Raw genomic sequence first — 17,399 nt, 5'->3', positions numbered from 1 at the left:
GGCACGCAACAACTCTCGTCCCGAAACTTGCTGGGAATTTTGCGCTTCTCAACCGCCCTTTCCCGGCTCCGTCTGGCAAACGTTGTCGACAAGGATGCTGGGCAAGTCCAAGGATTCGCTGAACAAAACCGATCAGAAGACTACTTAGTAAGTTACTTTATTAATGACTAAATTTAGAACCGTATCAACAAATCTTCATTAATACACAGCGCCCAAAGCACTTTGGACAAGGTTTTTGCGCTATTGCGGTAGTTCGCCGGGGAGAGCAAGACGGTCAAAGTGCCGCGGCAGTTCCCCCAGCAACACGTACAGGTGGCTTTCATCTAAATGTTTCCACTCGGATAATTTGTGCCATTTGATTCGTCTCGGAAGACAGAATCGCTTCTGCCTCTGCTGGAGGAATCGGCCGTGAATTCGCTGCTCTCGGTGGTGGTTCTGCTGCCATCGGTGCTCGTCCTAATTGGGACATTAAATTCCATAATGTTCTTTGTTCTTTGTCATGCTGGAAAAAGGAAAATATACGTTCTCGAATGCATTCTACAAGAAGGACAATCTACAAAACTTACCAAAAAAGAATCCAGATGAATGACTTTCGACGGCACAGTTAATTTCAAGAATTTTAATTTGTTTCTACCGTGACAATTTCGATTAGACGAACCAATCTTCGACACAAAATATTCGAGTAGTGAATGATTGAATTGTAACAGCGAGTCAGTTGAAATCACTCATTCGTTGATTGGAAAAGTGAGCGAATGGATTGTAAACAAATCGGTTGACTCACGGCTCACGTCTAATTCATTCGCCATCACTCTTCCATCTGTCAAACTCACGTTCATTCGCGAGGTCAACAGCTCTGAGAGAGAAATTGAATTAATAGTGAGTGACTGCCAAATGAGTGATAGTTGATCCGATTTTCAGCACCCTTGCTTTGAGCTGTGTGCGTGCGTGCGCGTTCGCCTGCTGAGTTTGTGTGCGGGAATGGTTTTGTTATCCTGGATTGAGGCGCTGAAATTAATTCTTGTAAAATGATTGTAATGCTATCCTCTGATGTCGTTAGCCTGAAGTTATGATTTTGGATGAGATTCTGGACCGATACTGAAAATAACATTGAATCGCATTATCGCATTATGACACATACATTTTGTTTGAATAATTTATTGATGTCTATATTCAAAATTTTCTCATGTTTATGGGTTTGAAAAAGTAAGCTTCATCATAACTCACTTTTACAAAAAAAAAAACTTAAATTAGAACACTCCAAGCAACTGATTAAATTACCATTTCATTTGACAACATACATAAAAGCTCTATCGTATTAACTCTCGGTACAGTTGTTTGGACGTGTATAGCTTGTGGCTAATTTAATATGGTGTGAAATTGAAATTGACCGGCCCACGTTCGCTATCAGTTACAATCAGATCGAGAGCAAATTGCATTTTAAAGCTGTGTTCTTTAATTCAATTGAAGGGAAAAGTGTAATGTAATTTTATTTGCAATATTGGTTAACCATTTGTTGCATTTATAGTTTTGATAAATTACTAATCATCTTAATTTTTGTTTATGTGTTATGTTTTGTTTATGTCAAAATTTACGAAATTATGAAAAAAAAAGTTGTTGAAAATGATTGCATCCAAATGGTTAAGGGTGCACAGCAACCAAGGAAGTTGTTGCCTTCTTATTCTAAAATTGCCAAACTTACGGACCCAATCCTGCAACAACCTGATTGTAAATAATTAATAAAATGAGGAAAAATGAAATACCATATCGATAGTGCCCGTAGTAGATTCTAAAATGTCTGTAACAAAAATCTTGGTGCAATAGCTCTGGTTGTTGTGCTCCGTTAAACGTTAAACAAATTGGGAAAATATTTGGACTCCAAATATAAAACAAAATATATAAATTTAAACTGAAAACCATGAAAAAACAAACTTTAAAACATATTTGTTTAGGCCAACGTGTACTGCAAAAAAAATGACGTTTTGCGAGCAATTACATAAATTATTCTTCTTGTCTTTCATTTTCCCTTAGTTATATCCAGCATTTATTACCATGCCTTCATCATTTTTTCAAAAAATCAGTGGGCAAAAATAATAAATATCGCTTAAAAGATTAATTTACATTTCAAAAATCTTTTATCAATTTTGAATTTGGGGACCATAGATCAAATAGACTAGATAAGAAAAGCAACCCATAGATTCATTGAAATTTGGCAAATTTTGGCAAATGGAAAATTGTTATAATCAGGCATTTTGAAAATTTTGAATGCTAGCCCCCACATAAAAAAACATGAAGTTGTTTAATATTTTTAAAATGAATGAGTGGAAAAAATAAATATTATTTTATTTTACTTTTCACATTACTGACTTATTTTTCTCAAGAATAGTTTCATCAATTGACTTTTTTTAAATTTTCAATGTATTATATGATTTCTCAATATAAGCTCATAAATGATCATAAAACAATAAATAAATTATATAATTATTACAATTATGATATCTGAACTTTTTTATTGTTTTTTTTTTTTATTTATTGGCGTCTATTTAACTCATTTGAGGCTTTTCCTTTCAATGAAAATGTAAAAAAAGAGATTTTTTTAATATGATTTTTTTATGGAAAAAGACGATTTCTTGTTTTAATTTTAATTTTGTTCTGTAAATATGTTGAATTATTTTGAAATTATGATTTACGGTTAATGAAGACGCAACAAAACTATTATCTTAAAAATGCATAAAAAACATTACTTTTTAATATTTTAATTATTTTAATAGAATTATCAATAATATCAAACATTCAAATATGCTTAAAAAATAACAATCTGGGTTCTCCAAATGGTCAAAATGCATTTAAAAAACAGTGTCTGTGCATCATCTATTAAACAAAATTATTTTGAGTTGGTACCAATCAGAATAGTGTATTATGAGACTAGCAATTATAATTGAAATTAAAATTTGCCATAAGCGAGTTATTTAACCCTCTACTGCCCAAATTTTTTTTTCGAAAATTTTTATTTTTCCCGTGTTTAGGAGGTCATTTTGAGCAACTTTTGTTCTACGAAAAACTTTACTTCTCTTGTTTTATGTTTTTCTTGTTTCATTTTTAGTATTTTAATTTGCATTTATCTTTTTAAGTTTATATTTGTTTTTTGGTAGTATTTGGCCTACTCTACCACCTCCTATCATTACATTTTGCCTATCTAGTTTTTCATGTTTTTACAGTAACTTTTTCAATGTTTTGCCTGTTTTTCACATTTTCTGCTATAAAATGGAACCATTATCATTTAAATTGTAAATAAATGCGTAGAGGCATAGTTTGGGGCACTAGAAAAATTACTGCATACTTCTTTTTACTTAAAATATAGGAAATGTTAGTAAAAAACACAGCCAAAGCTGACCCCTAAAAAAATTACATTTTTTAAAACATTGGCAAAGTCGCACAAAACAAGTCAAACTTCCAACCCTTAAATTTTCCAAAATTTTAAAAGTTCTTCTTTCCAATGCTTTTTGAAGATCAAAAATTGGTTGAAAAATGGATTTTTGGCGATTTTTTAAATCGAAGCCCGTCTAGAGGCGGGGTTCACCCAAAACTGGCAGCGCTAGTCTGAGAGAATGATGGTCTCGAGTCGAGAGAATAGTGGTACCATTCACGGACGCAGAGAACACAGCTCGAGATGGGCGATAGAACTATTCTCTCGAGGTTTATTTGCAAAAAAAAGTTCATCCGTCAAACAAAAACCCAAAATTGTCGACAACGGGAATCGAACCAGAGACCTTTGACATACCAATCCAATGACTTAGCTGCCTCGGCTACCACAGCTTGGTGACCAAGGAGAAGTCAGAAGTCGATGTATGACACTTGTTGGAGATTTATTGATTCAACTAACGAATGAACTCATTTGTTATGATGGTGTGAGTTGGTACCATTATTCTATCGATTTTGGCACTGAGCCCTCAATAAATTTTGAGAGAACGATTATCTCGACTCTGAATTTTGGGTGTTGGGTTGTAGAGGGTTAATATTGCTATTTAATTGAGGAATATTTTTTATAGTTTTTTATATGAGTTTTTGATGGCATAATTTGCCAATTGCTGGTGGTAAAAATATTATGTAAATTCTCTTCAAAACAAACTAATTAACTAAAAATACTAACGGATTGATAGCCATCATCAGTTCATTGTAAATAACACCTAACTCCTGGTATAGAGAATTTGCATTGTAAGCTAATGAAATCTGTAAAGCACGCTCAATCTCATCCTCTCTCTCCCCCTGTAAATAATTAGCACTAATGTTATATGTTTCCATGTGTACAACCATGTATATGTGTTTTTGTAGTTTCGCCCATTCAACAATTTAATCCAGTATCGTCCATGCTTTACGAGATGTCCCTCTCGTTATCGGCCTTGGTCACAACAGCAGCAGTACCAGTATCAGCCATATCAGCAGTATCAGCCACATTTTTTCAACGCAAACAATTTGTTTGGTTTCCTGATCGACACCGACTCGGACACCCGTCCGGAGGCTCAAACCCAGGACATGACTGCCGCTTCAAATTCATTCACAACAGATAACCCTAACTTGTTTGGCCAACAGCAGCAGGAGCAGGACCCGGCAGTGACCATCATCCGGAACCCTTCATCAGTCGATAGAACTTCCTATAGTAGACTTATTCTGAGGCCGGTCGACGGTCTCGGCTTTGAAACCACCACCACCCTCTTCAGCACGGTAGATTTGGTTAGCACTCACACTCAATAGCACATCTGAATCAAAATTTTGTAAAAAAAAGTTTGCTCTGTAAATTGTACAAGTTGCTTAGAAGCTTACAAGTATTTAATGCCCTTCGCATGCTTAAAACCGTATCGTATCTTCCTTCAGATATCCACTTAGCTTCGTTTGTTTTTGCCTTGTTTGTAGCATGCAGCTTCCTCAATTCCGCGTCCCAAAGTCCACAAAACCCCTTTATTGACCGACTATCACCCAATTTTAGCAACCCACGGCGGGACCACTTTCGAACCGGTTCGGAGATGATGACACCCCGGTGACCACCAGCACCACGCAGAGGCCACCGGTAGTAGTGCAGCAGACCCAGCCCACCACCACCCAGAGGCCGGTCGTGGTGCGACAGACCACCACTCGACCCCCGACCCAGCGGACCACGTCGCGATTTGTGAGTATAGGAGCGGGTGGTGATTTGAAATAAATCTACTAGCAAACAAGTTGCACTGTAGTTTCTACAACGCGTTATTTGACGGAAAGAAGTCAAACAGTTGATGTTGCTGCAGATCAACTTGTTTGCTGGTTTGGCTCGCTGGTAAAAAAAATCGTTTCTGTTTTTCAAATTAAAACAAATATTCAAAATTTTAGAGTAGTAATCCTGCTTTGCATAAGCTGTTTATTTATTAAATTCTTCATTCTTTTAGTTCAATTTGCTTCAAATTTAGTTAGAAACTACTAGCTGAAAACTTCTTTACATTTGAAATAGACTATTGCTTTTTAAATATTAGTTACTTTCAGCTGATCTCACTAGTAACAGTCATTCAGTAGTTTCCCTGAGTTTTATTCCTATGTTCCATTTTCCTTAATCAACCAGTATTCTGTACATGAACTTTATCTTGAACATTTCAATAAAATTAAAAATTATGGTTTCCCAGATTTACCAGAAAATTATGGTCATGTTTTGGGTTAATATGATAATTTTACATAATATTATGATAACTTTACATAAAAGCCCAAAATATGCCCAAAAATCGAAATTTTAACAATTTGGCTCAATTCAGCGGTCGTATAAGGCGTAGATTGTGAGATAAAATTTTGGTGTTTTCGACATAGTTGCTTGCTAGAAGACAAAAAAAAAATCCAAAATTATTACTTAAATGTAAGATTTTCAAAATTGTGAACTTCTGATCGATTTGATGTCTGAAATGTTTTATGGAACCTAAAATACACCTTTTGAGCAATCTGGTTCCAGAGAAATTATTTTTTGAAAATATTTGATTATTTTTTATATATTTTTAGAAACTAATTCAAATTTGCAATCGAAAAGTACTTTAATTATTTTTTTTTATGTGTCCGTTTTGGAATTCTGGTCTTTTTAAGTTTATTATTTTTTGAAAATTCAATCATTTTTTGTTTAAAAAAAAGTTTATGAATGAAAATCACATTTGCAATAACTTGTTTTGTAAAGCATGAGAAAATCTGTAAAAAATGGATCTCTTGTTAAAATTTTCGATTTACTCAATTATGTTTTGTAATTTTTGGTGAAATGAGGAAAATTATATTTTTTTACACAGCAAAAAAAGGTAGAATATTGAAATGTTGAAAATTTGGTATATTTAATATTACCTCTTTTTTGAGTAATATTACCGAAAAAATGTGTACAAATGTGAACTTAATGAATATTCACCAGAAACTGATGAAAATTCAACATTTTTGATAAAATATTACAAATTTTTTTGACGCTAAATCTGTCACATTTCCTGATGTATTTTACCATATTTTTTTTTCTGTGTAGTTCTTTTTAAAAGTTGTTTTGGATTTTTTTTAAATATTTTGACATTTTTTTTTTATAAATTATTTTTTGCAGGTTCAAAATTTTGTTGGTTAAATATTACCCCTTTTTTGTGTAATTTTACCTAAAAAATTGCTAATGTCTGTGTGAAATTTATCTGAAATTGAAGGTAATTTTACCAGTTTCTGATGTAAAGTTACACATTGTTTTAGTCAAAATCTGTTATTATTCCAAGACGGTAAAAATGGACGGAATGGTACAGTTTATGTAGAAAAATATATGGTACTTTCAGATTGCAAATTCGATTCGAAACTTTTTGATTTTTTATTTTAAAATATCCGTTTTTTGGTATTTAAATAAATACACCCAACTGGCAGTCGCATGATTGTGATGCATGGCGGCATGAAAGTATATCAGAATCTGCATGAAATCTGTCCTCCTGCATTTTTTGCGATATAGGAGTATGACATTTTTGCCCGTTACCGTCAATTATCGACATTACCGACGGCTTTTTGGTTGTATTTCACAAAAAAAAACCTTAACAGAACGAGAATTGAACCACCATCCTCTTGGTTATTGATCCAACACGCTACCACCGCGCCATGCACGCTTGATTAATTGTGAGTGAAAGAGCACCAACATATGCTTCTCTTTGGAGTGTTGCTCGGGGACGGGCCAGCATTATATGTGTTGGTGAGAACTGCAGATCGCTGAAATTTTTACACTCGGGCAAAAATGATCTACGTGCTTGCTGCAAAAAATGTTATAAAATGTGACATTTTCTGCAGCAAATCCAATGTTGCAGATTTTGAGATATATTTTTCCTTTGGGTGTACTATTTTTCAAAAAATCATATCTTCCGAACCAGATTTTGCACCATCATTTCTATGGGTCATAAATGTATTTTTTAAGTCCCTAAAACATATAAAAAATTGATAATAGTAAAAAACGCATTTTTTGGGACCACCCTATTCCTGTCCGTATAAGAATATGGGTCAATATTCTGACTAAGGATTTCCATGCCAACTTTGTGCCAAATAATTGTACTTTTGCACATCCTGCTGTTTTAACGTGGAATTGATGTATACATTTTTTTATAATTATTTTATATTTATTTAAAATTTATTATTTATATAGATATACAGATATATAGATAATCAAATATACGAGTAGGCATCAAGTGCACGGTATGGCGAAAGGAAAATGTTATAAATTGAAAACACTCATGGAAGATTTGTACGTAGAAAGTTGTGTTTTACCTTCCTGATTAAGAATATGTACGATTCAAAATATTCTATCGGAGATAATAATATAATTGTGACTTTACTGCCCACCATTGAAAAAACGGCTAATATCCACTTTTGGCAAAAACGAGTTATTAGCACCAGGTGGTAGATGATGTTCCAACGCATCTTCTGGAACTTGAATTTTACTGAAATAGTGTTTAGACTTGGCTGCCGATGCGAAAAACCAAACGGCTATTATGCCAATCTTATGGGAAATTGCCTTGACGGAGATTTTGTGACAAACACTAAAACGCGTTTTTTTCGGAATACTTGATTTGGCATAATAGCCGAATTTTCAATTATGGGCAGTTTATTGGTCTAAAGATTTTATTTGCTGTCCTTGAGTGTTTTTTAACGAAGAGTTGCGCCATGAATCTTTAAAAAAAAATTGCATTGCCTTATTTGATATGAATTTGGATGTTTAATTTTTATTTTACGATAACTGGAATAAACAATATTCACGACTTAAAACTTTACTCAATGCCTTTTTTCATTTGATAATTTTTTAAGCAATTTTTTGAAAGGGTAGTAATAATGGTTTTACAGAAAAATGGAACATCGGAAAAATGCTTATTAATCTCTCAGTATAGTTCATCAATTCGATTCTAGTATGGAGTAAATTCATGAGCGATACTCAGCAATTGATAAATTACTCGTAAACTTGCAAATTGTACACCTGTCTCAACACAACATCCATATTAAATTCCTTTGCACTCACACACACATTGCACCAACAAATTGCTTTTTCTTGTTTCGTTTCCGTTTCGTTCTCAATTCTCTCCCCCAAATTGGCTGAAATCCTCCCGTAACAACATCTGTCACATCTGCACACCTACCCACAACCACCACCACCACCCTTCAGGTCGAAACGGTTCCGGCGGTCCAGCTGGTCCAGGGCCAGTTCCAAGTAGTAGCACAACCACCACCACCTCAACTTGTTTCTTCACAGAACTTCCAACAACAGCCGCAACCTTCGAACCAGGGTGGCCAACCGGCGTTCGTTCCGAACAATGTAATCGATAACTTTTTTATCCCTCCCGGCCAGCAGAACCCGCAACAAAATAATGGCGGTGGAGCGCAGAGTCCGATCGTGGGCCTGTTTAACCAGATTGGGAACAAGTTGGCCACCACGGCCGACGCCATCGCCGGGATGCTGCGGAAGACGGTGGACGTGATCGTGACCTCGCACATCCAGTCCCACCAGCGGGCGCTCAGGAGCTTTGGGGCGCAGTAAAAGGGTGTTGCCGGAAGTGATTGGGGCCAGAAATTTTGAAGGAGGACGGAGCAGGAAATTTTGCCGTTTTAGGCATGGTTTGGTGAGGAGGGAAAGGGGAAAAAAAGAGAGAATAGAGAAAGCGAGCGAGAGTGAAAAACGAAATTAACCGGAAGTTGGCAACCCCCGGGCGCAGCATTAAATTATACCTAACTATATTCTGATTAGAACTGTTAAGAACCATTGAGTACACGCAAATGAAATTGTTTTCTTTTTTGATTAATGCTATATTAGAGTGTAAGCGAGCTTGGACGCATTTTGGTCAACTCCTCGAGAATGTTGGAAGGTTAGAGACTGTGAAATAAGCTCAAAGGTTAAGAAATCCCCAAGATCTGTCTACCAATATAGGTTTAAGGCAGTTTAAAAGGACAAACATGAAGCAAAGTTTTGATAGTGTGATATTGAGGATCAAATTTTTGTACTTACATTCCTGCAAGGGAAATTAGGCTACAGAGTCGCAAAGGCGTAAATTTAGAGTGAAATCAAAAGTGATCTAAATTTGAAAAGAGTCAGAGAGAAAAAGAGGTTTAAGCGATACAGGGTGAGCAGCAGATCCAACAATATGTAAGCAATGTGTTATAATATATTCGTATCTACAAAATTTTCAAAAGTCGTTTCATTTTTTGAAAGAAATTTTCAAACTATACCCAATCTGTGCTATAACTCAATAAACGTTGAAGCTAATGCGTTCTAAAAGGGCGCAAATTGGCTAGGGCTTCCCTATAGTGCTCCTTTCAATATCGGAAAAGCTGTTTTCTTGCAGGCTGCCAACCGGCGAAGATGTCGTTTGCATGCACTTTGCCGCTGATGCCTTGGAGGATGGCGTTGGCGATAATGGGGATTGAAAGGTTGTGCTATAAAGTAAAAGGAGGATATTTTGCACCTTTCAAGGCTCAAGAATAAAAAGTTAACAAACAAATATTAGATTTCAATCTTTCGTTAAAAATATAAAATGGAAATTACAGAGTGAATGAAAACATTAATCATTGTGCAACCATTTGGTTTTAAAATCTATTTTAAATGATTAAGGAATAAGAAATATTCTATATTGAATCAGTTTCAATTGAGTATAACTGAGTATAACTAATCGTCATATCTAACTTCGTATGGCTCATTGTAATGGTTCTAATTTTACTTTTTGTTGTTTTGACAAGATTGAGCACGATGTCCAAAATACCGTTAGGCCGTTGCAATTTTTTTTCAAAGTTTTTGTCTTCAATTCAATTTTTATACTTTTTTGCCCCCCTCCCCTCGATTTTGGCCAAAGTCGAGGGACATAAACTTCAAAAAATATATACAACGGCCTATTTAAATAAAAAAAAATCAATCGAGATTTAAACACCATTAAAATAAAATGACTGTTAAACATCTCAGGAAGAAAAATGAAAATATTTATTACTATTCGATTCTTTTATTTTCGGTAGAGAAAAGTAGGCTGTTTCGTCGTTCGAGAATGACAGAAAAAGTAAGGAGTTTCACTACGGAATTGCAAACATGAATGTTTCACTTTTTAAAGTTGAAAATTATACCACTAGTTTTTGGACGGGATCGAAGTAGCCTTGGGCGACCCGAGCAGGGGTAAATAACACGGGAATACCATATTTTGGTATTACTCGGCATAATAACAAATACCAAAATGTGCCCTTGGTTGCCCAGTAATAGATGGTATAATACCATGAAATCATACCAAAAAACTGTATGGGGAAGACCAAAGCAATACCAAAACGTGCCATTCCAAGGGCAAATGAATACCAGACAAATTACAACTTTCCGGGTAAATAAAAATCTCGTTGGACAAAAAACAATGAGAATTCTCTATAGAATTACAACGGGAATTCAATTTGGCTAATGGGATTGCAATGAGATATGGGTAGAATTTTGATGCTATATTTAAATCCTTCGAACAGGCAGGAAAACGAATTCTTGCTTGGAGAGCCAAAAAATATCAGGTAAAGAAAACTAGAGGAATACTGGAATCGAACTCATGACAGGTAAGGTGCAGACACCATTTTAGCTACCCGTTTACCAACTCGTCGCCGTCGTGCTAACTTGTCGTACGTGCATATTGGGCCAAATTGAGTTAAGAACGCCATTTTGTGCAGCTCACAATGCCTCACCTTTTGACCTTCACAGATCCCCAAAATTCGATTTCAATCCTGAGATATTCAACAAAAACCGAAAAAACTCCGTGCATTTTTGTCATTTTACATATGAAAGTAGTTTCAATCTTGTCGTGCTATCTTGTCACTCCATGAAAATTGATGTAAGTGCGACAAAAGGCCAAAGGGATTTCAGGCCAGGAAAGTCAGGATGCGTTTGTCGCACGTACAAGCTAGACTACCGTAAACATTTGTAATTATAACTCTCGACTCCAGCAACCAACTTCAACCAAACTTCGGGACAATGCACAGAATGGTCAGCCAAACAAAACGTGTTTGTTATTGTTTACATTGCGTGCTTTCGTTTTTGTTTATTCAAGGTAAAACATTAAAACGCGTTTTTCTCGGAACGTCAAAATGGCGGGTGCGACATGATAGCACGACGACGTCGAACTGAGCTATCAACGCTTGTTGAAAACGAGCTGCTGCTGCATCAACATGTTTTTTTTTCAAATATATCAGGAAATTCAAAGAAAGAGAAACAAACTAAACCAGAACGAGAAAGGCCTGGCAGCGTGGCATTTTTCGTGGGATTTTTGAGGATGCATGATTCCAACTGAATAGGATTCAACACAAATCCAATATTAAAAGGATTTTAGAACGAAGTTCAAATACCACATGCATACCAACATTTTGGTATTGAAAGAGATATTTCATCAAATTAACAAAGATTGACATTATTTTTTTGAGTTTATCGATTATGACGCAAAAGGCACAAAATGTTAAATAAAATCCATTCTAAAATTTTAATTTTTTCACGTTAAACCTATTGTTGTCGTAAAGTTAATCGTCTAAATATATAAATGTATTTCTTATCAATTTCAAATGTATCAGCATACTTTTAAGAATGTTAAACATCATTTAAAATAGTTTTTTTTATGAATCACCTTTATTTTATAATATTTTTATTTAAAATACCTTTACAATACCAATGTATGGTATTCCCTAATTTATAAAGATCATCAAATGACTTTTTTAGACCAAAATAAAATGGTTGGCTTTAATTTGAAGTAGATTTGCGTTTTTAAGTATGTAAGTAAATAACAGTATGTCAAAATTCGATATTTTTCTAACATTTGCTCAATAACAAAACAATACCAAAATTTGGTATAATACAACAGATTGGTATTAACTTACACTTTAGATATTTTTTCAAGGGCTCGCGAAAACCAACATTTTGTATTGATACCATTGAATGGTATTATTTTGCATTTCCCTTGTTATTTACTCATGCTCGGGGAGTTTGGAAGTATTTTTTTTTCGGTGCCGTAAATTTGACGTTTTCTCCGGGTTTTTTTTTTTCAAGTTATTTCTCGTTGGCATCTTTTGGCCAATTTTTACAAAATTCCACGACGGTTTCGGATTTGTTCTTCGGATGACTTTATTCTGTAAGAAAATCTTTCTGTGGCTAAAGACAAAAGTGAAGCTCTCCGTGAACCTTTTCGTTTGGCGCAACGCAGGAAAATGAAGATTGAAGCTGCTTATTGAAGATATCCAGGTTTTGGTGAGATCTTTCCATATTTTTTTGCTGTTTTTTCCGTACCGTACCAGTATAAATTATATTCTATTGATTAAATGAAATATCTTTCCTACCCCTTCTCCATCTTCCATTTTCCCAATTCTCATTTCTCTATTTCCACAAACCCCCCTTAAAATATAATTATTTGTCAAATTTACACTTACACACCCAATCACAACTGATTCGGAGCGTTTGTTACGGTATGTCCACGCATCCTTCCTCCCCTGTTGATTCTGTGAAATGTGATCCGTTCACAGAATCCTCTCTGCGGTAAACACAACGCAGTAGGGCTGGCCGCTTTAATTTTTGCAATTCATTTTCGGGTGTTCTCGGATGTACTGCAATTATTAATATTGACAAGAAAAGTGCTTGGGGCGTAATCTAATCACAAGGCTTTCCAGCATGCTTTCATCGGACTGGCTGCGTTTGTGTTAGATTAGATTAGATTAAATTAGATTGAAAATTATACCACTAGTTTTCGAGCTATTGGTGATCAAAAATCGAGGGATAGTTGGGCAACACTGAGTAAATCTATTTTTTCTTGTTTTTTTTAAATCTTTGCATGGCTGTATCTCAGCAACCAAAGGCCGTACAATAAAATTCAAACAAGCTAAATGTAGAGACTTTTTCAACTTTTCAAAGAACTATTTTTAACCTAGATAAAATACCTAGAAATGACTATAACTTGAAAACGGTGTACTTTATAAAAAAATCGCTTAAGAACTTCTTGATTAAAAAAAAATCTATATTTTCAAAGAGTAAATTTGAACATAATTCTAAAATATTCTGAAAATTTGATTTTTATTTAATCTGAAACATAAAAAACAGTGCACTCAGCGAAAAGACTATATCGCGTCCATAAGTTGAACCTTATGGACGTCATACGGTCAAAGAATATCCATTAACAATATTCATGGCTCTCATAAGTTTCTCATATAGATTTCGTAATTCATAGAGAAAACTTATACAAATAATGCTTTTTACGTATGAAAGCCATACGTTCTTCGAGTTCATCAGCAATATATAGATTATCTTTAAGGTTATTTTAGGGAAAAACATTATAAGGTGTTCTGCCTTGCAAACAGTATTAATTCAATATGTTTGACAAAAAACTTAACAAAGCTTAAATTAGGGGAACGTCACTTAATTCCATTGTGCACCTAATGTTGAAATATTAGCAATTGACGTCAAACTTCAGCTTCAAGATTTGTCTAGTTTTTTCACAGATTCCATTTGGGTATTAAAACCAAATGCACAGCTTTCCGAGAAATTATACATTGTCACAACCAATCGTCAGGGAAGCAAAACGCAAAAATCACACGAGCATACTCGTCCCATTCAAAGTAGTAAATCACTGCTCAACTCTCCTACAGCTTGCAAAATGAGCAAAAGGAGAAAAAAATCCTCAATAATTTCCCAGCCAAATGAAATTTCCTTCCCAAATTGCGCGCGCAAGTTCGAAAGTGCTCCAAGTGCAACGAAACGAACGAAAACGCAAATGACGGACGTTATTTTTTTTTTACTTCACCCCCCTCCGAAAGATTCCATTTTGGTCGTAAAAAAACGAGTACCTCGAAATATAAAAAAAGGAAATTCTGACGGAAAAGCATTTTTTTTGGGTCCGTTTTACTGAAATTTTTCCGGCCATCACGATGGTGCGGTCATGCCGTTTGCTCGGAAAATGTAACTTTACTAGTTTTCTGGTGGGCTGAGCAATGCCAGGTTGGAAAAAAGGAACCACTTGAAACAGATAGCATCTCGTTAATGCCGATGAATTGAGCGGTGGAAGTGCCCTTTGAAGACTGTTTTATTTTCATTTGGTTTATTTACGAGAGAAGGTGAGTCTCATTCAGGGGAAAACCGCACATTTTTTTCAAGCTATTTAGTCTATCTATTTTGCCTTCTTTTTTTGCTTTCGCAAATTTTAAACAGCATTATTTGTCTTTGATTTAATGGAATTCAAAAAATATCATTAATTCGAGCCCTTGTTTGAGCCTCATTTAGTACTTTTCAAATCAAAGCTGCTGATGCTTTGCCTAACTGTAGGCGTTTATTGGATCAAGTAGGCAGTGCTCCCAGATATTCGAATTCCGTTTAAAGTAACTCGCACTGCTGAAACTTTTCATCTCCACAGTAAAGCCAAAACATTTAATACAATTTTCGCGCAAGGTTATGCATTAACTGAACCTGCTGAAGCCAATAAAAAAGGGCAATAAATCTGAGCTGAACCAAGAGTTCGAAACTGTGTAATGAATTGTGTATACATCAAATAAACGTTTCTTGGAAAAGCTGTACCTCCTTCCTCCCATCCCAGATTAAACTTCTTTTGGTGGATATAAAATTTCATCGTTACACATATTTACTTTTCTCTCGAAAAGCCCAACAACCGAGCTTCTAGCACGTGTGTGTGAGCTGCACGTGGGCGTTTTCCTTACCCGCTGCTGACATTTTGCGTGGTGCGAAAATTGTTGCTACTTCTCGCCCCTTTTCGTGGTACACAAAATTGGGTGAAATATTTCACGCCGGTATGCTATGTGCGAAGCCATTTCTCCTCTCACGTCAGATGGCGTACAAATATTGACTTGGTGCAAACGCGTTGACGACGGCCGGCAGCTCAACCATCTGGAGCGAGAATTTGGCAGCAAGGAAGTACACGTGAGTTGCTGTTTGGGGGAGAATTGCTAAGCTGCTTCCGGTGTTCGTTCAAGATGGATAATCTTCGGTTGGTTGTGGAATGTTGTGAGGACAGGTGTGATTGCGCAAAATTGGATAAATTGCTTTTTTTTGCTATGCCGTGGAAATAGTAAAAAAAATAGAATAAATAACCAAGTAGATAACAATTTTGTTACAAGCGGCATGATGAATAAAAAGTTTCTCGGTAAATCAAGGGACAACAAAAAATTGTCAAAAATTAATAAATTTAAATGAAAATTTTTTTACAATCGGTTGTAAACTGTTTTGGATATATTGGATAATGTTAATTTCTGAATTTGTAATCAAAAGGAGCTAGAGCATTATTTACAAATTCTAAATTTTTGAACCACAGATCGAAAAAAAAGTGAAACTTGGGGAAACAAGTATTATCATTCTCAAAGGTAAAAACCTTAGGGCTATTTTAAATTCTCGAAGTTTTTTTTAAACCCCCGATTTTTTTTAAAGTTGTCTTTCTCGTGCCAAATTTATTATTAGAATATCTATTTACATCCAAATTAAATATAGTACAAATAGTTGAAAGGAACTCCAAAACTCTATTAGGTTATAAGAAATACTAAATTGTGAATTAATTATTTTCTTTATGAATAAACTGAAAAAATGTTTTTTTTATATATAAATTCATTGATATTTATAAAATTTGTGATGGAGGTATAACTGTTACTACCCAAGTAACATTGTTTTCCAGGAGTTCTACAAGAGCTCTTCAAGATAGCTACAGCATAGCAGTTTGGACCGCGGTAGGATAAAACTCTCTTCAAAACTTCTTCAGGAGTTTGGAAGAGTACTTGAAGAGAGTTTTATCCTACCGCGGTCCAAACTGCTATGCTGTAGCTATCTTGAAGAGCTCTTGTAGAACTCCTGGAAAAAATGTTACTTGGGTATGTATTAAGGGGTTACATACATCTAAATCGGAAAAAATGTCGGAGGTTGGTATGAGGACACATTCAAAAAAAAAAAAAATTCGTCTGTTTGCAGGATATTAAAATATATATTTTCATCTTTTAACAAAATAAATTTGGTGAAATTTGGTTGTATCATTGTCGAGATATAGCTATTTGAAGTTAGCAGTTTCAAAAAACGGGTGCCACGATATCTCAACACTGCTTAGACCAAAACGGCTCAAAATTTTTGTGAGAACTTGTTAATCCAGTCCCGTGTGCATGACAAAGGCCGATTTTCAAAAAGTTTATATTAAAAGAAGATAAAAATATGTTTATGTTTTTCATATAAAAAATCGTCATTCTTTGATTTTTGTATTTTTTTAAGAAGCAAAATTTAAAAATTGGGCTTTGTCATGCACACGGGATATGTCTTGAGAGTCTTCACCTCAAATTTCACCCAATTTGGTCCATCCCATCTCGAGATATCGTGGCACCCGTAAATCAAATCGGTGTTTCGAGAAAAACGCTCACAAAGTTTGAGTTTTGCGCATGGCAAAACTTTAAACTTAAATCGTCTCTTACTCAGTTTAATCATGAAATATCTTCATGAAACTTTCAGGAGTGATTGAAAATCATCTTTTTAGTGCATTCAAAAAATTTCTGTAATATGAAATTTTACTATTTTTTACATGTATGTAACCGCTTAAGCTTATTGCCATTTGCTAATATATTTTTTTTTTAAATTAGGCTGCAAATTTCGAATGTCGTTTTTTTTGCATTTTTTTTAAATTTAGTGATAATAAAGTGACAAAAATATTGGATAAATTTAAATTTCAATAAGTGTTTATTTAGAGACCCTTTCAACTGAGATTAACTCATAAGCCTTTGCAAGAAGGGAACATTTATCTAAGTTTAGATTTTACTAGCTGGGAGCTCTTTTACCCAAGGTGTACGTTTTAGTACTTATTTTTTTTTCAAAAATACATAGCTTGGTAAAATTTTTGAGCATTTTATAAAAAATAATATTATATTCGAAATGTTTGAAAAATTTCCGATCATTTAAT

At 34.7% G+C, this 17,399-nt stretch overlaps 1 protein-coding gene and 1 long non-coding RNA gene across 13 annotated transcripts in view; one reads left to right on the top strand and one right to left on the bottom strand.

Annotated features, from left to right (window-relative positions):
• LOC120427056 (mucin-2-like) overlaps nucleotides 1-9,662 on the top strand; it is a 67,772-nt gene extending 58,110 nt beyond the window's left edge. For 7 of the 12 annotated variants that reach the window (XM_052707624.1, XM_052707625.1, XM_052707628.1 and 4 more), the window contains 3 exons: nucleotides 4,330-4,728; nucleotides 4,982-5,161; nucleotides 8,651-9,662. In XM_052707624.1, coding sequence (XP_052563584.1) covers nucleotides 4,330-4,728; nucleotides 4,982-5,161; nucleotides 8,651-9,022 — 951 coding nt within the window. In that variant the 3' untranslated portion in view covers nucleotides 9,023-9,662. The remainder of the gene's footprint in view (nucleotides 1-4,329; nucleotides 4,729-4,981; nucleotides 5,162-8,650) is intronic. The other 5 variants (XM_052707633.1, XM_052707634.1, XM_052707635.1 and 2 more) reach the window with 3 other exon arrangements.
• LOC120427059 (uncharacterized) lies at nucleotides 141-1,466 on the bottom strand. Its single transcript, XR_005606815.2, has 2 exons — nucleotides 567-1,466; nucleotides 141-502 (listed from the first exon to the last, which is right to left on the bottom strand). It is a non-coding gene; the product is annotated as an uncharacterized LOC120427059 (long non-coding RNA).
• Nucleotides 9,663-17,399: the final 7,737 nt, after the last annotated feature.

The sequence above is a fragment of the Culex pipiens genome, chromosome 2 (assembly GCF_016801865.2).
Source record: "Culex pipiens pallens isolate TS chromosome 2, TS_CPP_V2, whole genome shotgun sequence".
NCBI classification, from domain to species: Eukaryota; Metazoa; Arthropoda; class Insecta; order Diptera; family Culicidae; genus Culex; species Culex pipiens.
The sequence above is the reverse complement of the archived record's forward strand: the minus strand, read 5'-3'. Positions and strand labels throughout refer to the sequence as shown.